General features: G+C 39.1%; 1 protein-coding gene across 1 annotated transcript in view; it reads right to left on the minus strand.

The window, feature by feature from the left end:
• Positions 1 to 3,149: 3,149 nt before the first annotated feature.
• The window catches only part of loxhd1b (lipoxygenase homology PLAT domains 1b), a 53,353-nt gene continuing 32,192 nt past the window's right edge, over positions 3,150 to 24,310 (minus strand). Inside the window, exons 26-41 of the mRNA XM_052093891.1 lie at positions 20,149 to 20,330; positions 19,958 to 20,074; positions 18,386 to 18,548; positions 17,362 to 17,516; positions 16,968 to 17,177; positions 15,148 to 15,274; positions 12,951 to 13,159; positions 12,504 to 12,689; positions 12,244 to 12,371; positions 12,016 to 12,133; positions 9,460 to 9,637; positions 9,122 to 9,307; positions 6,389 to 6,559; positions 6,168 to 6,303; positions 3,704 to 3,856; positions 3,150 to 3,630 (exon numbers count right to left, since the gene is read on the minus strand). Of these exons, the coding sequence (XP_051949851.1) occupies positions 3,150 to 3,630; positions 3,704 to 3,856; positions 6,168 to 6,303; positions 6,389 to 6,559; positions 9,122 to 9,307; positions 9,460 to 9,637; positions 12,016 to 12,133; positions 12,244 to 12,371; positions 12,504 to 12,689; positions 12,951 to 13,159; positions 15,148 to 15,274; positions 16,968 to 17,177; positions 17,362 to 17,516; positions 18,386 to 18,548; positions 19,958 to 20,074; positions 20,149 to 20,330 (2,900 nt within the window). The remainder of the gene's footprint in view (positions 3,631 to 3,703; positions 3,857 to 6,167; positions 6,304 to 6,388; positions 6,560 to 9,121; positions 9,308 to 9,459; positions 9,638 to 12,015; positions 12,134 to 12,243; positions 12,372 to 12,503; positions 12,690 to 12,950; positions 13,160 to 15,147; positions 15,275 to 16,967; positions 17,178 to 17,361; positions 17,517 to 18,385; positions 18,549 to 19,957; positions 20,075 to 20,148; positions 20,331 to 24,310) is intronic.

Consider the following 24,310-nt stretch of genomic DNA (forward strand, 5'->3'; position numbering starts at 1 on the left):
AGGAATCAGGACATGCGGGAGATGCTCAAAGTTTGATCCCCAGTGATGACATCATATTAAAATACGGTCCATTCATTTAGCAAGAACTCATCCCCACTTATTGTTGTATCATATATATCGGCTTGACAAATGTTGTAAACAAAAAACAGACTAGAGGAAATGAATTAATGACCACTGCGAAATACCGTCAAACTCAACTGTAAGAAACACACAAGCTTTTATAAGCCTCTCCACAGCTGATCAAGGTCAGTCATCAACACTTCTCATGACATCATCAGAGCAATCAGCCAATGAAAGACAGACATACATTGGCTTTAATGCAAGACACCCACAATTAAAGGGCACCACACCTTTAAAAGTGGAGCAGCGACAGATAGTGATGATTTATATGATGGTGATTTATACGGTGCTTTAATGAACAGTTACAAGATATTTAATGAATGTAAATGTAGTGATCAGACTTTTGACCGGTTGAATTCAATCCAAATAAAGTGTCATGGTTTGGGTTGCCATAAGTCTAGGATTGTCTGCATCATTGCAAAAATCCTGGATGCAAAAAACTCCATTCCAGGACGCAAAACGTCCAAATTCAAACGTTTTCCCAATGTCCTAGACTCTATTCTAGGACAAGAAACCGATCAAACAGGCTCTCCTAAACCGCTCTCTCATATCCATCATTAGAAAGTCTGATTCATTTTAGTGAATTAGTTTGTTTGGATGATTCATGTAGATTTATTTACATAATGACATATCTGTTCAAATGCTGTTTAATGCTGATAGTTGCACAGTGTATTTAAAAAATATAATGCTTTAATGTAGTTTTGCCCTGTTGGTAAAAGCTGGTAGTGCAGCTAGCTGTCTTCAGATATTAGCTTCAACTCAAAATTGCTCGGGGACAGAATAAGTCATTTTATTAAACTTTTACACAATCAAATTATTGATATTATTGTCTGAATTAATTATATGATGTTTTGTGGTCATTTCCATCTCAAACAAGGTATAAATGGTCATAAAAGTTATTGCTTGAATGATGACCAGCAGTAAGTTACTTGTTTATGTTATCTTTAGGGTGTCCAGGACTTGTACAGGGCCAAGGCGGCACCACTATTTAGGGTTTGAACATTTCAAGTGTACTCTCCTGAAAACAATGTTATGGATTCAGAATATATGAGATATGAAAAAACTTCAACGCTGTATGGTACACTTTTTGTTCTATTGGAATATTGGAATATTTTTCCACATTTGATTTTTCTGACATGAAATTGCTCTAATAACAATATAAATAGACATTTTTGAGAAAAGAAAGAATTGTCCAAATTTTGGGAAACATTGCCACATGGCAGCGCTGTACCTGTATGTAATGGAAAATGGCCCAAAAACTAGTTTTTTTCAAAATGATTAATTTCTCCTTCAATTAAATAATTATTTATATACATATGTATATACTGTACATGGAAACATGGAACTCCTACAAGCTCAAATGAAGTGAAAAAATATGCATTCTATAATATTGCTGATATCGATGCCCATTTCATTATCTCGAAGGCCAAGCTCTTCTATTGTTATTCAAAAGAGCTAACTGCACTCTTCTTGCCTTTTCCTGAAAAGAAATATAAATCATGATTGTTTTGTTCCATTTATGCATAATTATATGCAATTATATTGTGGTTAAATGCAATAATGTAATTGATGCACATGTCTGTTAAAATTACCAATGAGAAAATGCAAACTTTGAGGTTGGCTGGAAAAAGTCTAGTCTGAAAGTTTAAAGTTTTATAAGCATAGAAATTTAAATAATGTGTACTGTCTTGCATGTTTTAGCATGTTGTTACCATGATGCTAGCATGTTTTGCACTTAGCTAGGTATTTTTAACATGTTGCTAGGTGTTGGTGACATGATTTAGCATGTTGATAGCATGTTTTAGCACTTCACTATGTGTTCCTAGCATGTTTTAGCACTTAGCTTGGTGTTGCTTGCATGTCTTAACATGTAGCTAGGCTTTGCTAGCATGTTTTAACACTAAGCTAGGTGTTGTTAGCATGTTGCGAAGGGTTGCTAGCATATTTAGCATGTTGCTAGCATGATTTATCGTGTATCTTAGTGTCGATAGCATGTTTTAACATGTAGCTAGCAGTTTTATCATGTAGTTTGCATGTTGTTAACATGTGTTAGTACTTAGTTAGACATTACTAACATGTTTTATCTCTTAGCTAAGCATTGATAGCATGTTTTTGCACTTCACTGTGTGTTCCTAGCATGTTTTAACACTTAGCTTGGTGTTGCTAACATATCTTAGCATGTAGCTAGGCTTTGCTAGCATGTTCTAGCACTAAGATAGGTGTTGTTAACATGTGGCGAAGGGTTGATAGCATGTTTTAGCATGTTTCTAGGGGTTGTTATCATGTTTTAACATGTTGCTAGGTGTTGCTAACATGTAGCATGTTTTAACACCAAGCTAGGTGTTGCTAGCATAATTTAGCACCAAGCTAGGTGTTGTTAGCATGTTGCTAGCGCATTTTAGCATGTAGCTAGGCAGTGCTGACATATAGATATGCAAGTAGATATGCGTTGCTAGTCTGTTGCTAATATGGTTTTGCATGTCACTAGGCATTGCGTTCCATTGTGGTACAGTGTTGCCATATGACAACGTTCATATTTTCTCAATTTCCTGTAAAGCTACATTAGACAAAGTTGATCAGTTTACAACAAATATAATTAACTTCTTGAAGATGAAAAAAAATGATGTAGAAGAAACATACTAAAATATGTTTAAGACATTTGTGGAGCCCTTCAGGAGGCAAAATCAAACAGCATGTGGCTTCAAAAACTACATATTACAGGGTACTTTAAAAAAGTGCCCTTTCATTTACAACAATGCATTATGTTGTAGTTTCTTACGCAAGGTGAGAATGTGAATAAAAATAAATGGTTAACAACTCAAGGTTGTTTGGCTGCTGACACAAAGGTTGCAGGTTCGATCCCAAGAGAACATAATCCTGCTCATCAACAAGGCTTTTGGTTCAAGAGATTTTCCCTGCAGTAAACATTAATTCTGATAACAAAAGAGGTTTATTTGAATTTTTGTAAAAATGTACAAATTAGTCTTTGTCCCGGGCCTGAATCAGGCTTCAGGTATAAAAGCATTCGTTTAATATTTGGGGTAGAGCACTCTTTGAATTTGCCCATCTGCTTTATTTTTGTCCAACCACTTTCCACAAACGAATATGGTGGTGACCCAATTGGCGGTGTTTGTGACCTCCACGCACTCCAGGAACCATCCGGGTGACGTGCTGCTGTTGTCATGTTCAACTCTGACCCTCAACAGTTCCCCCAAATCCAGCATCTCCAGCAGGAAGCGGTCCGTGCGTCCTCTTTCAAACAGGTTTCTGAACTTCTGCTTCAGCGCTCGCTTGCCCGAGTCTCCGTTGACGCCGTAGATCGTGATAAAGACGTTGGCATCGGTGGCGGCTCCCTTCACGTCTCCCGTGATGATGATAATTTCATATTTGACCGGCACCAAACTGTGGACTTTGCTGGCGAAACTCTCCACAGTTTTGGTACACTCAAAAGTCATGAATTCATCTTTTTTGGCTGCCAGTGGGATCTGAGCGTCACAGGTGAAATAATATCTGTGGAGGACAGACGGAGCCAGAATGACTGTCTGTTGTGTTTGAGTAATGAGAATATTACAAATGTACTCACTTGTTTCCAAGCTCTTTCTCGGTCACCACCACTTCCTGCACGCGCCAGAAAGATCCACTCTTCACTTTTTTCTCCTTCGTTATGTGGCCCAAACAAATACCAACTATCTCTCCCAAATTTTTGGAGGAATACTCAAACGAATCCGTGGCACCACTGAAATAAACAGTCACATTATATTTGCTTTTATTTCCAATTATACTAATGAAAAGTTAATGGACAAATTACCATACTTCACTGTTAAAAAATAGTCATAATGAAGAATGAGTAGGTGCGTCAGAATGTTGCAAAATTGTAAAAATTGGTCTCATTTTAAATAAACTTTGAAATTTTGTTCTAACTTCAAAAGCATGTTATTTTGGTTCTGTTTGCTCTCCCTGCAGTCTTATTTCATTCCACTAGATGTCAGCAAGTACTCTAGAAAAGTTATTTAATCTACGAACTTCGATCACAATATACAGATCTCAAATGTAGGTGGCGCTCTAACACAGCTGGACACTCACACAATTGACATCTAGTCAATTGCATGTTCCCCACTGTTTCATCAATATCCCGGCCTCTGAATGGACTAGAAGCTCAATCGAGGTGTCTTCGGAAAGCTGGGATCAATAACGTATAACGTAGAATTATCAACAATTGATAACATGTCGTCATAGGGTCATGACCGAAAGAACTAGGTCACGAGTACAAGCGGCCGAAATGGGGTTCCTCAGAAGGGTGGCGGGCTTCTCCCTTAGAGATAGGGTGAGGAGCTCAGTCATCCGTGAGGAGCTCGGAGTAGAGCCGCTGCTCAATTTGCGTCGAAAGGAGTCAGTTGAGGTGGTTTGGACACCTGGTAAGGATGCCCCCTGCCCGCCCCCCCAGGGAGGTGTTTCAGGCACGTCCAGCTGGGAGGAGGCCTCGGGGAAGACCCAGGACTAGGTGGAGAGATTACATCTCCACACTGGCCTGGGAACGCCCTGGGGTCCCCCAGTCAGAGCTGGTTAATGTGGCTCGGGATAGGGAAGTTTGGCGCCCCCTGCTGGAGCAGCTGCCCCCGCGACCCGACTTCAGATAAGCGGTTGAAGATGGATGGATGATAACTTATCGTGAGTTTTCTGCTGATCTTTTTCTGGACATCTGAGATATACATTTTTACCAAGCAAGCTCATAGAGAATGGATTAAAAAACGGCTAATTTTGAAGAGAACAGCCTAAGGTAAGAGTTGATATAGAGTTTTGGCTAATTTGGGGCTTACAGAAGCAGTGATTGGAGCAGACATGACACCTTTATCTTTGCTGTCTTAAGGTGGTTTGACATATAGTTTGTTTTGAGTGAACCAGCGACCCCAGTTCGGTTAAAGTGAACCAGAAAGGGAACCGGCCGCAAATGAGCTCAGTGCTTTTGGTGTTCACAATGTAAGTGGACTTAAAAGAGGACCCAGTTACCTTTTTGGTCCTCTTGACGTTATTGTGGTCTCAGACCCCTTGTTGTTCCAACCACAGCTCCTTAGAAACTCAGACCCCATTGCAGCTAGGGCTGTCACGATTATGAAATTTGGCTGACAGTAATTGTTCATAAAAAATTGTGATTTATTATGATAATCAATTGTCATAGTTCTTAAGGTGTACATATACTTATTACAGATAGGCCCACACGTTAACTAGTCATTTATTGATGTTTAACTTGTAATCGTATAATAAAATGGGCAATATGATGACTTTTAAGGCTTTGAAGAATATTGCATTTTCATAAAATGACATAAGTGACTGGTGTTCTCATCGCACAAATCAATCGAACCACAAATGGACCCATAATCGAACCTCAGGAGGTGGTCTGAGTATGGTTCGCTTTTGGGTGCTTTGAGGGGGGTCTGAGAACACTTACCATGGCACTTTTCTGCTGCATGGTACTTTTTGGGGGTTTTCCACTGTGGATTGCACCTGGTACCTGATACTTTTTTAGTACCACCTCGGTTGAGGTTGCAAGCGGGCCGAGCCGATACTAAATGTGACATCAAAACCCTGCAGATCACTGATTGGTCAGAGAGAATCGTCTCTACCAGCGTCACTGGATTTCCAACATGCGATATCAACCCGCTAGTTTTAAAGTTAGCAACAGCGACAACAGTATCATTCCTAAACCGGCGAGCAATGGGAGGGAGAGTGCGCTGTACTGGCGTTGATCCACGATGGAGGATGGTACGTTTTGTTACGCTAACTCTATATTCTGCTCTATATAAGCTTCACTTTATTTAATTGACCATGCAACAACTGCTTTATGCAGCACAATGAGCTAGTCGCTAACAGCTAGCGCTCGTGTTATTGTTTATGGTCAGTTTGTGTTGTGTTTAAGATGATGTCACGGCAGTAGAGGCGGCGTAACTATGACGATCAGCCTATAATCCCAGCCACAATGAGGCGGCACTAAACTGCAGTGGAAATGCAAGCTCAGAACAGCAAAGCGAGTCGAGGCGAGTCGAACATACCGCGTAAATCTCTTTTTCTTTGAGTTTTCCATCATAAACTCCTTTGAACGTCCTTTCCTTCCCTCCAGCACGATCCAAGCGTTCTCCTTCGTCTCGGCATCGTCAACGTTGGCTGTTGTGATCTCGATCTCATATTCTGAAAAGACAAAACATGTTCAAAATTCACATGCACAAAACGGAGTCATTTTACTAGTGTTACCGAGTAAATGTCCCATTCTTACTGGTCTTGTCACTGACATCCAGAATATCATTATTGGCACACGCCAGCTCTCTCATGATCTGACCGTCGTCTTCATTTTTGGCGAGCCAACGGTCACACGGGAAACGGAAGGTTTGACTCAGAAAATCGTCTTTTATATCAATGTATTCCAAATGCCATCCCGGAGCAGGACCTGATGACAAAAGTTCACATTTGTCTTGGAAACTTTTAACCACTTTTAACTCTACGCTACTTTTCAGATGCCTTTTGTTTGGTTTTGTTTAACCTTTGTCACTGACGTAGACTTTCAATCTTAAAATCTGAAAAACCATCATAAAAATATGAATTGGCCTACAAAGAAATTAATATACAATTAAATAAGCATAAACCATTGGGAAACATTTTTGCCATTTCTACTAAAATTACGACTGCCCCTCAGATGTGGTGTCATTTCACCACAACCAACAATTTAAGCCCAGTTTTATTTATTTATTAAGTTAGTGTACTTAATAGTTAGTGTAAGAGCATACTTGAGATTAAACATGAATATATGTGATGTTTTAAGAAATGCACCCAAGATGAAAGGTTGAAAATATTGCCGTTGTGTGCATATTATGATGTATTAAATGCTAGCTATGAAATTAGTCTTAGCAAGACAAATTAATTAGCTATTTCGTTTAAAAAAAAGGAAGAATGACGTAAATCTCCTGTGATGCATGTACATACACTGTTGGACATTTGCTAGTTAGTAGACCAATTAACCCTCCTGTTCTGTTCAACAAGGGCCGCTTTGCTGTTTGCGGTCATTTTTGACTTTTTGAAACAATTTAAAAAGGTAAAAATAAAATCTTCTTCCCTAAAGTAAAAGTATGGTTTTTAGATATTATTTATATATACAGTTCTCAATTTCACCATTCATTTGCATATGGAAATAAGCACATTTATGCAACTTAAACACTAAAAATTGAAGATTGAAAATCATGTTATGACAATAATAGCCAGTAGATGGCGGCAGTGTTCTATGCAGCCACGCGCTGTGCTGTAATTCTACATTTGACCTCAAGTTATGCATTTAGATTTAGGCATTATCAAACTGTCAAAGTTTAGTTTTTTTACTGTTTTGAAGAGTTAATTTTTGCAATGTCACTTTATGATTACAGCAGTCAAACCTGATCTGGTGTTACAAAGAAGACATAACATAATAATTTTGTTACCAATAATTTATTTTAAAAATCAAAATGTTATAACTTAAAATTAAATTCATAATAATGTAAAGACAATCAACAGTAATAAACAGCAATAGACTGAAAATTCAATTTAGGGTATAAATCAGACTCAGACTTTGTTGTTTGGTCTCTGTGTGCATACGTGCGTGAGTGTGTGCATGACTGTCTGTGTGTGTGTGCGTGAGTGTGTGTGTGTGTGTGTGTGTGTGTGCATGACTGTCTGTCTGTGTGTGTGTGCATGTGAGAGTGCATGTGCGTGAGTGTGTGTGTGTGTGTGTGCATGACTGTCTGTGTGTGTGTGCATGTGAGAGAGTGCATATGTGTGTGTGTGTGTGTGTGTGTGTGAGAGAGAGTGCATATGTGTGTGTGTGTGTGTGTGAGAGAGTGCATGTGTGTCTGTGTGTGTGTGAGAGTGCATGTGTGTGTGTGTGTGAGAGTGCATGTGTGTGTGTGTGTGTGTGTGTGTGTGTGTGTGTGTGTGCATGTGTGTGTGCGTGTGTGTGTGCATGTGTGTGTGCGTGTGTGCATGAGTGTGTGTGTGTGTGCATGTTAGTGCATGTGTGTGTGTGTGTGCATGTGTGTGTCTGTGTGAGAGTGCATGTGTGTGTCTGTGTGTGTGTGTGAGAGTGCATGTGTGTGTGTGTGTGTGTGTGTGTGAGAGTGCATGTGTGTGTCTGTGTGTGTGTGTGAGAGTGCATGTGTGTGTGTGTGTGTGTGTGTGTGTGAGAGTGCATGTGTGTGTGTGTGTGCATATGTGTGTGTGTGTGTGAGCGTGTATTTATCACTTTGTGGGGACCAAATGTCCCCATAAGGATAGTAAAACCCGAAATTTTTGACCTTGTGGGGACATTTTGTCGGTCCCCATGAGGAAAACAGCTTATAAATCATACTAAATTATGTTTTTTGAAAAGGTAAAAATGCAGAAAGTTTTCTGTGAGGGTTAGGTTTAGGGGTAGGGTTAGGTTTAGGGGATAGAATATGAAGTTTGTACAGTATAAAAACCATTATGTCTATGGAAAGTCCCCATAAAACATGGAAACACAACATGTGTGTGTGTGTGTGTACATGACTGTCTGTGTGTGTGTGTGTGCATGAGTATGTGTATGTGTGTGTGCATGAGTGTGTGTGTTGCATTGTGGGTTATGGTCTTACCCCCTCATGTCTGTGTATGTGTTCTGCTTTGTGGCTGATTTATAGATTTGACAAAATAAAAATAAAAAACTGCTCTGTGTTTTAGTCTTTCCCATTCATTTCCTACGGTCAAAACGCAAACATCAAAGGTGCCGTTTTTTTATTTGTTTTATTTTATGACTACTTATACTTATTGAATCAAGTCCAAATTGTTCTTGTGTTTAGATGACAAGTGGAGGAAGTCACTACCAGAATAGGAGGGTTAAATAAACTAGCGAGAGGGTGAAAAATTTTCAAAAGGGAGTTTATTTTCTAAGAGTCCACAGGGCCAGAATTGGCACTCCAGATAAACTCCAGATAAACACTGAGATTTTATAAAGTCTGCATGTTTTTCTCACCTTTATTGTCATGCCACACTCTGACCTTTGACAGTTCACCCAGACTCAGAATGTCCATGAATCTGAACACATCCACCTGTTTGCGCTCAAACTTGTTTCTGTTGCTGCTTTCCTTCAATGCCAGCATCCCTGTGTCACCGTTTTCCCCAAACACAATCAGAAACACATTGGCATCTGTACCAGCACCTGCACAATAACACATGACAACTGTTAAGATTCCCACATTACCTCATGATATGCATTTACTACAACACAATCGCAAAAGATATCTCTTTAGTATCTCCGTTGTTTCTCCTACAGCAAATGGAGACTTGTCTCCTGGTTCATATCTGACATACCTGCAACATCACTGGTTTTGACCTGAATGATATATGTGGTTTTCTCCACCATCTCCTCGTCGTCCACCACTGCAGGAAGTTCACACACTTTCGTTCTTTTGGGTCCTTTGGTCTTCGAGAGCCACTCCTCATATGTGAAGACATACACGTCCTCAGTGGTCAGATTTCTCATCATCATCTGGATCATGTGACAGAATTAAACAAATGGGGGGGGTTGGGTGGTGGGATCGAGCAACCTTAAAGCCCAGGGCCCCCCCCCTGGTAGTCAAGGGCCCCTGGGCACTGGCCCCATTGGCCCAGACTGTAATTTATCCCTGAGTGCATTCAAAAAGTATTCAGTCCCCTTAATTTTTTCACTTTTTTTGTGTTGTAGCCTTATGTTAAAATGCTGAGTTTAAAACGTTTTTTTCACATCGGTCTACACTCCATACCCCATAATGACAAAGCAAAAATCAGATTTGTGGTAACTTTGAAAATTAATATAAAGAGAAGACTGAAATATCACATTGGCATAAGTATTCAGACCCTTAACTCAGTACTTAGTTGAAGCACCTTTGCCAGCGATTACAACATCAAGTCTTTTTGGGTGTGATGCAAAAAGCTTTGCACACCTGGATTTGGGGATTTTCTGCCTCTTCTCTGCAGATCCTCTCAAGCTCTGTCAGGTTGGATGGGGACCATCGGTGGACTGGCATTTTCAGGTCTCTCCAGGGATGTTCAATTGGGTTCAAGTCCGAGCTCTGTCTGGGCCACTCAAGGACATTCACAGAGATGTCCTGAAGCCACTCTTGTGTGTTAGGGTCATTGTCCTGTTGGAAGGTGAATGTTCAGGCCCAGTCTGAGGTCCTGAGCGCTCTGGACCAGGTGTTCATTAAGGATATCTCGGTATTTTGGTGCATTAAGCTTTCCTTCAACCCTGACCAGTCCCCAGTCCCTGCCACTGAAAAACACCCCCACAGCATGATGCGACCACCACCATGCTTCACCGTTGGGATGGTATTGCGCTGGTGATGAGGGGTGCCTGGTTTCCTCCAGACATGATGCTGCCACCACCATGCTTCACCATTGGGATGGTATTGCGCTGGTGATGAGGGGTGCCTGGTTTCCTCCAGACATGATGCTGCCACCACCATGCTTCACCGTTGGGATGGTATTGCGCTGGTGATGAGGGGTGCCTGGTTTCCTCCAGACATGATGCTGCCACCACCATGCTTCACCGTTGGGATGGTATTGCGCTGGTGATGAGGGGTGCCTGGTGTCCTCCAGACATGATGCTGCCACCACCATGCTTCAGCATTGGGATGGTATTGCGCTGGTGATGAGGGGTGCCTGGTTTCCTCCATACATGATGCTGCCACCACCATGCTTCACCGTTGGGATGGTATTGCGCTGGTGATGAGGGGTGCCTGGTTTCCTCCAGACATGATGCTGCCACCACCATGCTTCACCGTTGGGATGGTATTGCGCTGGTGATGAGGGGTGCCTGGTTTCCTCCAGACATGATGCTGCCACCACCATGCTTCACCGTTGGGATGGTATTGCGCTGGTGATGAGGGGTGCCTGGTTTCCTCCAGATATGATGCTGCCACCACCATGCTTCATCGTTGGGATGGTATTGCGCTGGTGATGAGGGGTGCCTGGTTTCCTCCAGATATGATGCTGCCACCACCATGCTTCACCGTTGGGATGGTATTGCGCTGGTGATGAGGGGTGCCTGGTGTCCTCCAGACATGACGCTTGGAATTGAGGCCAAACAGTTCAATGTTCATTTCATAAGACTAAACAATCTTGTTTCTCACCATCTGAGAGTCCTTTAGGTGTTTTATTATGTGTCTTGCACTGAGGAGAGGCATCCGTCGGGCCACTCTGCCATAAAGCTCAGATCGGTGGAGTGTTGCAGTGATGGTCGTCCTTCTGCAAGTTTCTCCCGTCTCCACACGCGATCTCTGGAGCTCAACCAGAGTAACCATCGGGTTCTTGGTCACCTCTCTTACCAAGGCCCTTCTCCACCGATTGCTCAGTTTGGCCGGGTGGCTCTAGGAAGAGTCCTGCTTGTTCCAAACTTTTTCCATTTAAGAATTATGGAGGCCACTGTGCTCTTGGGATCCTTCAATCAGCCAAAATGTGTTTGTATTCTTCCCCAGATCCTCGACACAATCCTGTCTTTGAGCTCTGCAGGCGTTCCTTTGATCTCATGGCTTGGTTTTTGCTGTGATATGCATTTTCAGCTATAATACCTTATATAAACAGGTGTGTGCCTTTCCAAATCATGTCCAACCAATTGAATTTGCCACAGCTGAGCTCAAATCAAAGTGTAGAAACATCTCAAAGATGATCCAGAGAAATGGGATGCACTTGAGCTCAATATATGAATACTTTCTGAATGCAGGGTATATATATATATATATATATATATATATATATATATATATATATATATATATATAAATGTACATGTATATACAGTATATACTGCATATAATTATGACAAAACAACTATCAAACAGGAATTTAAGGCACCATCTCTTCAAGTGAAGACAGCTGAAACTGACTGACTTTGTCAAGGAACCAATCAGGTCGACTTCCTGTTCCATCGATGCGAACACGCAGTTTTTTCAAGGGAGCGATGTCATCTATCTCCAAGATAAATGTGTCTTCCTGTCCTCTCTCGAACCTACAGACGCACGAACGAAGAGCAAACCCATGAAGATAGAAAGAACAACACCATCTGACAATATAGTCATGTAGGCGGGCATAACACTTTCTTTCTATCTGAATTTGTACCTGTCCTCATTTTTCTGTAGCTGCATCTCCTCTGTGCTCCCATTGGCCCCAAACACAGTGACATAAATGTTAGTGTCTGTTCCTGCGTTCTGAGTGTCTCCTGTAACAACCGTCACCTCGTAAACAACCTGAAGAAGAGAGTGAGAAATGAGACAAACGGTTCTGTCAATGGACCTACACGTCAAGAACCCGTCAGATTAAACCAAGAAAGTTCAGGAAACAATGGATGCATCTCAAGTGTCTTATGTCTTTCATTGCACCTTTCTGATAATACTGATAGTTGTGGCATCCAGTATGTTGAAGACTCTCGTTGTGAGACCGTCTCCTCGGTCTTTGGCGAGCCAGCACTTGCACAGGAAGTTGTATTGGATCCCTTTAGTGGGCACAGCTACAGACAGTTCATTAACCAGCCAACAGCTCTCTGGAGTCGCTCCGTTATGACCCAACTGAAGACCAGAAAGAGAGTTGAATCTTCAGCCATCAGGATCAGTTGTTAAACTAAACCCAGAAAGCAAGAAATCTGGGGCGAATCTGGCTTACTTTTGGCACTTCTGGTTTGGTTCTGGCAGTCGACACGGCTCATCCGTCGTTGTATTTTACATCAGAATGCACTCAGTTTTAAGACTTTGGTTTTACATTCTTAGCAAACATGACTACTTTCATGTAAATTAGACTTTAAGGATTTTTAGAAGGATTTTTGACCTCACCTCAACTCTTTTAATTTCGCCCACATCGAGTCCAAAGCAGTGAAAATGCTCCATACTTCCTGCAGCAAAGTCTTTCTTCCCTTCGGGCAGATCGAGCCAGAGTCGCTCTGTTTCCAGATCGTTTGGGCCGATGATGATGACATAAACTCGACTGGTGGTGCTGGCGTCACGGTCGTCTTCTGTAGACACGGTGAAGTGGTACGGGATCACTGTACAACAGACAATAACAACAATTACTTCAAATATGGCCCAGGAATGATACTTTAAGTGAAAGTAAAAAAGTATTCATATTAAATTGTACTTAAGTATCAAAAAAGTTACTTTTTTCCTTGCTAGAATGAAATCAAGAGAGGAGAACGCTTGAGGCGCTGAAACAACAATGACTTTTATCAAGAGTAAAACGGCAGATTATCAGTGAATAAACACTTACTTTTCACTCTGTTCCTCACACAATTCTATCTTATGACATCAAAACACTTTTACGATCGCACATGACTTATTTGAACATTTGCGTTACTCATTTTACATTTACAAGCTTGTTTAAATGTGATTTAATTGCGCGGCAGCTCGACTGATGGAGCGGTGCATATGCGATACAGCGGAGCGGGTACAAGTCCCAAAGAGCACACGAGTCCACACGCGAGCCCACACGCGAGCCCACACGCGAGTCCAAAGTGTCATAGAAGACACCAGAATGACGTGTTTGCTTCAGACATTGTGTTTTTCATCTCTCGTTTGCTTTTTATGACACTATCAGTTAGGTTTAGGTTTAAGGTTTGGGGTATTTTACCTAAATGTTACATAATATACAATTTATATGAACATCAAATATGAGAATTACTTTTACTATTACTCATAACTGCTCAGTATAACTTGGTGATACAAAGTTATGAAAGAAAAATATTATTTTCAACTAAACTTCGTTAAAAACTCAAGACTAAACTCAATCTGATTAGTTGAAATAAGGCGATTTGAAACAGGAGATGTTAAACAGGTCAGGTAATCGTTTTACCAACAGATGTTTCAGCAAATAATCCAGCACTTTTAGAATGATCCCCAAAAACTAATTGGAAGGATTTTGGGAATTTCACCCTCTACAGTGTGTGTGTGTGTGTGTGTGAGTGACTGTGTGTGTGTGTGTGTGTGTTAGTGTGTGTGTGTGTGTGTGTGTGTGTGTGTGCGAGTGACTGTGTGTATGTGTGTGTGCGTGTGAGTGTGTGTGTGTGTGTGACTGACTGTGTGTGTGTGTGTGTGTGTGTATGTGTGTGTGCGTGTGAGTGTGTGTGTGTGTGTGTGTGTGTGTGTGTGTGTGAGTGACTGTGTGTGTGTGTGCGTGAGTGACTGTGTGTGTGTGTGTGTGTGTGTGTGTGTGTGTGTGCAGTGACTGTGTGTATGTGTGTGTGCGTGTGAGTGTGTGTGTGTGTGTGTGTGTGTGTGTGTGTGTGAGTGACTGTGTGTGTGTGTGTGTGTGTGTGTGTGTGTGTGGACTGACTGTGTGTATGTGTGTGTGTGTGTGTGTGTGTGTGTGACTGACTGTGTGTATGTGTGTGTGTGTGTGTGACTGACTGTGTGTATGTGTGTGTGCGTGTGAGTGTGTGTGTGTGTGTGTGTGTGTGTGTGTGTGTGAGTGACTGTGTGTGTGTGTGCGTGAGTGACTGTGTGTGTGTGTGTGTGTGTGTGTGTGTGTGTGTGACTGACTGTGTGTATGTGTGTGTGCGTGTGAGTGTGTGTGTGTGTGTGTGACTGACTGTGTGTGTGTGTGAGTGTGTGTGTGAGAGTGTGTGTGTTAGTGTGTGTGTCAGTGAGAGAGTTTGGGGGGCTAAATGTAAGTGAAGTTTTTATAAGTTAAAATATAAATATAATTTATAAATGTACAAAAAAGTCTAAATAATATAATGTGCAAAGCAACAATTAATGTCTGGGTCAAAATTGAATGCTTATATCTCTTAAAAAATTGTATAAAAAAAACTGAAAAAAATATGTATTATGTGTATTTTGATAGTCTCGACAAAGTCCCAAAGTTTGGTTCCCGTACTAAAAATAATGTGGTATTAAAAAATTATAATCTGCCTCTCCCGAGTCAAAAAGGAGCCTGATAGTAATAATTATAATCAGCTAAAGAAACGACTTGAGAAATATCCGCTGTGGTTCTTCTGTTCAATGACATCATGAGGGGCGTGTCATGTGATGAACTCACTGGGACCCTCTTCCATTGAGACGGACTTCTTCTTCTTTTTCTTCTTGTTCATGTTGCCGTCCAGACCGGCTTTAGGATTCTGCATGTTCCTCTTCACATTGTGAGGATTCCTGTCCCCCTCATAGCCCTAATGTATAAAGTATATGAGGTATAAATAACGCCTTATGTTATTTCTACTTCTCTTAAAGGAATAAGTCACCCTAAAATAACAATTCTGTCATTATCCATTCATCCTCATGTCGTGCCAAACTCCTATTCTGTTATTGTTCATTGGCACACCAGAGCATTTGTAGAGAACACTGTTGGGTGTAATCGGATTACAAAGTAATTAGTTACTGTAATCAAATTACTTTTAAGCACAAAAGCTGTGTAAAGAATTACATTTGAAAACTCTTGTAATCAGATTACAGTTTCTGACCTTTAATGAAAGTAAGTACTTTTAAGTACATTACTTGAGTTACAAATATTATTAATGTGTAATAGTTACACTGAACAAGGAGAATATTTACATTATTTTGAATCTGTTGAGCAGAAAAACTAAATAAATTATTTGTCGCGTGTTTTAGAAAGTAACTTAAAAGTAAAGTAATTATTAATGTGATTACTTTTCCAAAGAAGTAATTTGTAAAGTAATCTAATCATAATTGTAGAGAAGTAGTTAGTCATTTGTAGTGGATTACTTTTTATTTTTAATTTGTATTTATTAATTTACCCAATACTGGGAGAGAATATTCATGCAGCTCTTTTACATAAAGCAACAGTTCATGGTGACCACGTCTGACATGTCACAAAAATGACCAAAAATGGCATAAAAGTAGAAAATAAATGTTTCACTGATGATCTTCAACACTACCAGATCTTAAATGAAACATGGCACAGTCTTGACGTCATGATGTTTGATGATGTGGATGTTACTGATCTGCGTCAATGATTATCAGTGAAAAGGGACTTAATTTGGGTCAGTTATCATCTCTGTTTGGGTCTGTTCTACAAAGCCCTTCAGAAGAACTGGATTATAAAATGTTTTTTATGTTTTTTCTGCTGATGTAGAGAAAAGATGTGTGTGAAAATACTAAAATTCTTAATTTGTGTTCCACAAAACAAAAACGGCTTATGAGTTTGGAACGACATGACGGTAAATAAATAATGACAGAATTTTCTTTTTATAAGGTGTATTTGTGCCTTCCTGAGCTTATGTCCTACAAAAACAAAACTAAATTTTTTTAAATGTTTTTTTTTTTTCTCTCAAATTTCTTTTTTATTTTCAAAAATATCTCTTGTCCTCAAAAGGCAACACTTTTGTTTGCTACCTAACCAAACAGCACTGCAAAAAAAATAAAAATAAATAAAAATCACGTTTTTTTTCTTTCTATCTAATTATTTTTCTCTCTACATATTAAAAAAATAAAACAAAAAACAAAAAAAAAAAAAAAAAAAAAACGCATGCGGTACCAAACTCGGCCACCAGGTGTCACTATCAGTAAGCATGAAATCTTACGCTTGCACTGTGACAGATGACAGATGTGGGACTTGATCTGTTGATTTGTAGTTGTACAAAATTATGACAAAAATATTTTGAAAACCTTAATCAAGGAAAGATATTTTTGTAAAATATCATAGTTATTTTTACTACTGAACATTTTGGAGAGAAATGTTTTTTGAGGGAATAAAAAAATTTGAGAGAATTATTATTTTTTTATAGAATTTTTTTTAGTGTGACAGAAAACACTTCTTTTTTTTTTTTGTAGGACAAATTTTACAGAGTAAAATTTTTCTTTCAGTGTTGTTCAGGGCTTCCATACTTTACAAGCTTCCATCACCTTGATATAGAAAATCCTTTCAATGCGCTTGTCTTCTTTCTTTCTGGAGAGCCATCGTTCACACAGGAAAATATAAACCTCTTCTGTCTCCACGTCCACCACCTCCACCTGATCCAGATACCAGTCTGCAGCCGCCAGCGAGTTATCATGACGTATTTTGATCTTAAACACCTGACCGAGATCCACAGCCTCTATACTGAACTTATCAACCTAGAAAAAGACGTTAATTTCAATGTTAACATGTTGAATTATACGCTAGCAATCTGTCTAGCGGCTCTCAACCAGGTTAGCACAGTCATGTCTGAGTCGCTCTGGTAAGGAAATGAGTCTTCCCGGAAAATAAATGAAATACAAACTTGGACACTTTCTGAATGTGCCAGTTGAAATCACTCACTGCTCCTCTCTCGAACTTGTTACTGCTGCTCTCTGATTTACTGAGTTTGCGTTCTCCAGTGTCACCCATATCTCCATAGATGGTGAGAAACACGTTGGCATCAGTGCCAGCTCCGTGCATGTCACCTGTCCGCACCGACACCTGATACGTGTGAGCTGAAGAAAGAAAAATACCATCCACAACACAAAACAAGACAGACACAAACACAACAACATCATGTGTTAATAGTTTTGGACATATAAAGTAATGGACACAATTTTTAAACATGTCGGCGGGTACAAAGGGGGGCGTTATTTCACGAAAAATTTTACGCTTAAAACTTTAAAGTCTCCGTGTACATAAGTCAGGCATATGAGGTTTCATTTGAAAGCTTAAAATTTGGACTTCTCAAATATAATCATCACTTCTGCATTTATGTTACATAAAGTAACAAAATAAGGCCTCAAAACGTTCGCGGTGAAAATTAGCGCCCCCTAGAGGTAATGCGGTATACATATTTATATATAAATAACATTCCTTATCATAGCATATAAATGAGCAAGTCATATATCAAATGAAAGCTCTCATTCTCAGGAATGTGACTGTGCAGTTTATTTTGTTGCACTAATACCACAGTTCAAAAGATTTTCAAAAGAATCACAAAGTGAAATATGATTTCTGTAACTCATCAAATACAAACGTCTCATTTATGCGCCGATAACTGCTGCTGTAAGCCCCAAATAGCTAAAAACATATCTGCTTTTACCTTAGGAAGATCTCTAAAACATGAGCCATTGTTTACTTTTCTCTGAGCTTGATTGTGTGAACAATCTAATGTTATATCTTAGATGTCCAGAACAAGATATGCCATCCAGAAGGAACCGCATGCAAAAGAAAATGCATGCGGTTCCTTCTGTGTTAGAGCGCCCCCTACATACTATTATTTATTTATGCAATTAGTGAGCTTTTACATTTGAGTGTTTAAGGGGTTAACGGAGGTTATAGGTGTGACACTGTGTGTAGGATGAATGTTAATGTATCGTACTCTCCAGAGCGTCCTCCACCTCGATCTCATTGTGTTTGAGCGTCCCGTCTCTCAGCAGTTTCTCAGTGATGATGTCAGAGGGCACAAGTTCTCTCACCGTCTCCCCGTCATCTTCAGACTTCGCCAGCCAGCGCTCGCAGGGGAATATAGTCGTCTCTGAACCCTTCAGTGTTTATAGTCCATATGTACACACGACAGTTTAACACACATTACTATAAATACTACATTTAGCACAAATGTACATTATGCACTACACAGACACAACAATATCTGGAGCCTTTATTCACACCTAAATGTCTAAATTTAATTGCATTGCATAAACAATTAGGTGTAAATATAGTGATAAACAGCAGCAATTAACTCAATATTTCACTTAAAAATAGAGGGACTCAAGTGAATACGTGAATAATTTATTTAAACTGATTCTTTTTACATGAAACGTTCAAACAAACCCACTATAAACCGAAATAAATACAAAAATTATTCCGTTTACAACGCTAAAAAATAATGAATCGTTTTTAACCGGATTATTTAAATGAACCGAATCCCTCAATTGAATCAGAGTTCACAATGCTTTATATAAGGGAATCATTTATTTTATCTGGTTCATTTACATGAACTGTCCAAACGAACCGAATCACTCAAATGAATCAGAGTTCCAAACGCTGAATATAAGGGAATCGTTTATTTTATCTGGTTCATTTACATGAGCTGTCCGAATGAACCGAATCCCTCAAATGAATCAGAGTTCACAATGCTTTATATAAGGGAATCATTTATTTTATCTGGTTCATTTAAATGAACTGTCCGAATGAACCGAATCCCTCAAATGAATCAGAGTTCACAACGCTTTATATAAGGGAATCGTTTATTTTATCTGGTTCATTTACATGAGCTGTCCGAATGAACCGAATCCCTCAAATGAATCAGAGTTCACAATGCTTTATATAAGGGAATCGTTTATTTTATCTGGTTCATTTAAATGAACTGTCCGAATGAACCGAATCCTTCAAATGAATCAGAGTTCACAACGCTGAATATAAGGGAATCGTTTATTTTATCTGGTTCATTTACATGAGCTGTCCGAATGAACCGATTCACTCAAATGAATCAGAGTTCACAATGCTTTATATAAAGGAATCGTTTATTTTATCTGGTTCATTTAAATGAACTGTCCGAATGAACCGAATCACTCAAATGAATCATAGTTTACGATGCTTTATATAAGGGAATCGTTTATTTTATCTGGTTCATTTAAATGAACTGTCCGAATGAACTGATTCACTCAAATGAATCAGAGTTCACAACGCTTTATATAAGGGAATCGTTTATTTTATCTGGTTCATTCACATAAACTGTGCGAAAAAACGGATTCACTTAAATTATTCCTTTTTCACAGCACTATATTAGAGGGGTGTTCGTGAGTGTTGATCACTTCCTTTGGCTCTACTGCTGCGTTCACTATATAAAGGGCCAAATGTGTTTTGTGCTACTCGCTGGAAAAGTGACACTATTGTGACAATCTGAGCTACTGTCAAAAAGTGTTTTCTTCAGCATAGAGACCAGTGTTACCTTTCCTTTCCTTAAAAGTCTTCTGATTTCCACCCTGTCCAGGTGCCAGCCCGGGTTTGTTCCTCTGTTATCATGTCCGATACGAATCTTCTCGATGATGTCTCCAACATCTTCCAGCTTCACAGAAACAATAAACACGGTTCAATAAGCACGAGTTCAGTGCAGTCTGTGAAAGATTATTGTGCACTCACCTCCACGATGAACATGTCTTTAGCTCCTCTCTCAAAGTACAAGCGTCGTTCTCTTTTATTTACACACAGATACTTCTGCTGCGAGCACAAGGCATTCTGTCCGTAGAGAACGATGAAGACATTAGCGTCAGTCCCCGCAGCGAACACATCACTCGTGAAGGTCGTGATCTCGTACGGGACAACTGGAGACGGTGAAGGAGAAACAAACACAAAAGCACTTCTTCAAATAATAATAGTTCAATCTTCATTGATCTTTGTGTCCATTTGCCTGGTGCTTTATAGAGTATTGTGAAGGGGATATTCCTTCCATAACAACTTTCATAGCAAGGACAATAGCAGTCGTAAACTTAGCCAACTCTAATATTTCATTGGACCACCTTTAGCTTTGATTACGGCGCGTTCGATAACCTCATGCAACGTCACAACATTTATTCCCATCCAGAGTTGCATTAATGTTTGTCCGAGGTTTGTGTTGATGACGGTAGAGGTACAGTCTTCTAAAGCACATCCCAAACACTTTCAATGGGGTTAAGATCAGGACTTCCGATGACTCTTGGCATTGTCGTCCTGGAATATGCCCGTGCCATCAGGGAAGAAATAATCCATTGATGGGATATCCTGGTCATTCGGTACATTCAGGTAGTCAGCTGACTTCATTTTATCATCACATAATGTTGCTGAGACGAGACCTGACCGATTGAAGCACCCCCAGATCATAACACCGCCTCCAGACGCTTGTACAGCGGGCACTATGCATGACGAGGGCATCATTCTTACCCTGACGTGCCCATCGCTTTGGAATAGGGTAAATCTGGACTCATTAGACCCCAACGCTGAATATAAGGGAATCGTTTATTTTATCTGGTTCATTTACATGAGCTGTCCAAATTAACCGATTCACTCAAATGAATCAGAGTTCACAATGCTTTATATAAGGGAATCATTTATTTTATCTGGTTCATTTACATGAACTGTCCAAATGAACCGACTCACTCAAATGAATCAGAGTTCCAAAGGCTGAATATAAGGGAATCGTTTATTTTATCTGGTTCATTTACATGAACTGTCCAAATGAACCGATTCACTCAAATGAATCAGAGTTCCAAAGGCTGAATATAAGGGACTCGTTTATTTGATCTAGTTCATTTACATGAACTGTCCAAATGAACCGATTCACTCAAATGATTCAGATTTCACAATGCTGAATATAAGGAACTGTCCAAATGAATCAATTCACTCAAATGAATCAGAGTTCACAATGCTGAATATAAGTGAATCATTTATTTTATCTGGTTCATTTACATGAACTGTCCAAATGAACCGATTCACTCAAATGAATCAGAGTTCCCAACTCCGAATATAAGGGAATCGTTTATTTTATCTGGTTCATTTACATGAACTGTCCAAATTAACCGATTCACTCAAATGAATCAGAGTTCACAATGCTTTATATAAGGGAATCATTTATTTTATCTGGTTCATTTACATGAACTGTCCAAATGAACCGATTCACTCAAATGATTCAGATTTCACAATGCTGAATATAAGGAACTGTCCGAATGAATCAATTCACTCAAATGAATCAGAGTTCACAATGCTGAATATAAGTGAATCATTTATTTTATCTGGTTCATTTACATGAACTGTCCAAATGAACCGATTCACTCAAATGAATCAGAATTCCCAACTCCGAATATAAGGGAATCATTTATTTTATATGGTTCATTTACATGAACTGTCCAAATGAACCGAATCACTCAAATGAATCAGAGTTCCCAACTCTGAATATAAGGGAATCATTTATTTTATCTGGTTAATTTACATGAACTGTCCAAATGAACCGATTCACTCAAATGAATCAGAGTTCACAATGCTGAATATGAGTGAATCGTTTATTTTATCTGGTTCATTTACATGAGCTGTCCAAATTAACCGATTCACTCAAATGAATCAGAGTTCACAGTGCTTTATATAAGGGAATCATTTATTTTATCTGGTTCATTTACATGAACTGTCCAAATGAACCGATTCACTCAAATGAATCAGAGTTCCAAAGGCTGAATATAAGGGAATCGTTTATTTTATCTGGTTCATTTACATGAACTGTCCAAATGAACCGATTCACTCAAATGAATCAGAGTTCCAAAGGCTGAATATAAGGGACTCGTTTATTTGATCTAGTTCATTTACATGAACTGTCCAAATGAACCGATTCACTCAAATGATTCAGATTTCACAATGCTGAATATAAGGAACTGTCCAAATGAATCAATTCACTCAAATGAATCAGAGTTCACAATACTGAATATAAGTGAATCATTTATTTTATCTGGTTCATTTACATGAACTGTCCAAATGAACCGATTCACTCAAATGAATCAGAGTTCACAATACTGAATATGAGTGAATCGTTTATTTTATCTGGTTCATTTACATGAACTGTCCAAATGAACCGATTCACTCAAATGAATCAGAGTTCCCAATGCTGAATATAAGTGAATCATTTATTTTATCTGGTTCATTTACATGAACTGTCCAAATGAACCGATTCACTCAAATGAATCAGAGTTCACAATGCTGAATATAAGTGAATCGTTTATTTTATCTGGTTCATTTACATGAGCTGTCCAAATGAACCGATTCACTCAAATGAATCAGAGTTCACAATGCTGACTATAAGGGAATCGTTTATTTTATCTGGTTCATTTACATGAACTGTCCGAATGAATCAATTTACTCAAATGAATCAGAGTTCACAATGCTGAATATAAGTGAATCGTTTATTTTATCTGGTTTATTTACATGAACTGTACAAATGAACCGATTCACTCAAATTAATCAGAGTTTCCAACGCTGACTATAAGGGAATCGTTTATTTTATCTGGTTCATTTACATGAACTGTCCGAATGAATCAATTTACTCAAATGAATCAGAGTTCACAATGCTGAATATAAGTGATTCATTTATTTTATCTGGTTCATTTACATGAACTGTCCAAATGAACCGATTCACTCAAATGAATCAGAGTTCCCATCGCTGAATATAAGGGAATCGCTTATCTTATCTGGTTCATTTACATGAACTGTCCAAATGAACCAATTCACTCAAATGAATCAGAGTTCACAATGCTGAATATAAGTGAATCGTTTATTTTATCTGGTTCATTTACATGAACTGTCCAAATGAACCGATTCACTCAAATGAATCAGAGTTCCCATCGCTGAATATAAGGGAATCGCTTATCTTATCTGGTTCATTTACATGAACTGTCCAAATGAACCAATTCACTCAAATGAATCAGAGTTCACAATGCTGAATATAATGAATCGTTTATTTTATCTGGTTCATTTACATGAACTGTCCAAATGAACCGAATCACTCAAATTAATCAGAGTTCCCATCGCTGAATATAAGTGAATCGCTTATCTTATCCGGTTCATTTACATGAGCTGTCCAGATAAACCGATTCACTCAAATGAATCAGATTTCACAATGCTGAATATAAGTGAATCGTTTATTTTATCTGGTTCATTTACATGAACTGTCCAAATGAACCGAATCACTCAAATTAATCAGAGTTCTAATTTGAAATAAATCTGGACCCATCAGACCACATGACCTTTCTCCATCGCTCCGCAGTCCAATCTTTATTATCCTAGCACACTGAAGTCGTTATTTCCCGATTGGCCTCACTAACAAGTGGCTTTCTTGTGGTCACACAGCTTGATGCAGGACAATAATTTGCCCCTTCTGAAACACAGACCACAGGACACATCTTCCAACATGGGTATTTAAGAAATGAGAAGCTGCACGCTGCATCAGTTACAGTTCAAATAATTGTTGCCAACTGAAACATGTTAATCACTAATTAATAATGATAATATTATCATTAATCATTTATTAGATGTGGACAAAAAAGAAGCGTGATGTCATCGACCCATAATATCTATAGTTACATGTTTATCGTTTGCATGCATAATTTGAGCTATTTAAACTGATGTGTAGAACGAGCATTTAAAACGGTACTGTCTCTTTAAGAGTCGGTTCAACGAGCGTCTCAGAAGAGTTTTGGTTGATACTAACGAGAGTGAACGGCTTCTTAATATGACTATAATGTTTCTATTGTTGTTGTTGTTGATCAACAGCTGACTGTAAAGAACA

The sequence above is a fragment of the Xyrauchen texanus genome, chromosome 27 (assembly GCF_025860055.1).
Source record: "Xyrauchen texanus isolate HMW12.3.18 chromosome 27, RBS_HiC_50CHRs, whole genome shotgun sequence".
Classification (NCBI taxonomy): Eukaryota; Metazoa; Chordata; class Actinopteri; order Cypriniformes; family Catostomidae; genus Xyrauchen; species Xyrauchen texanus.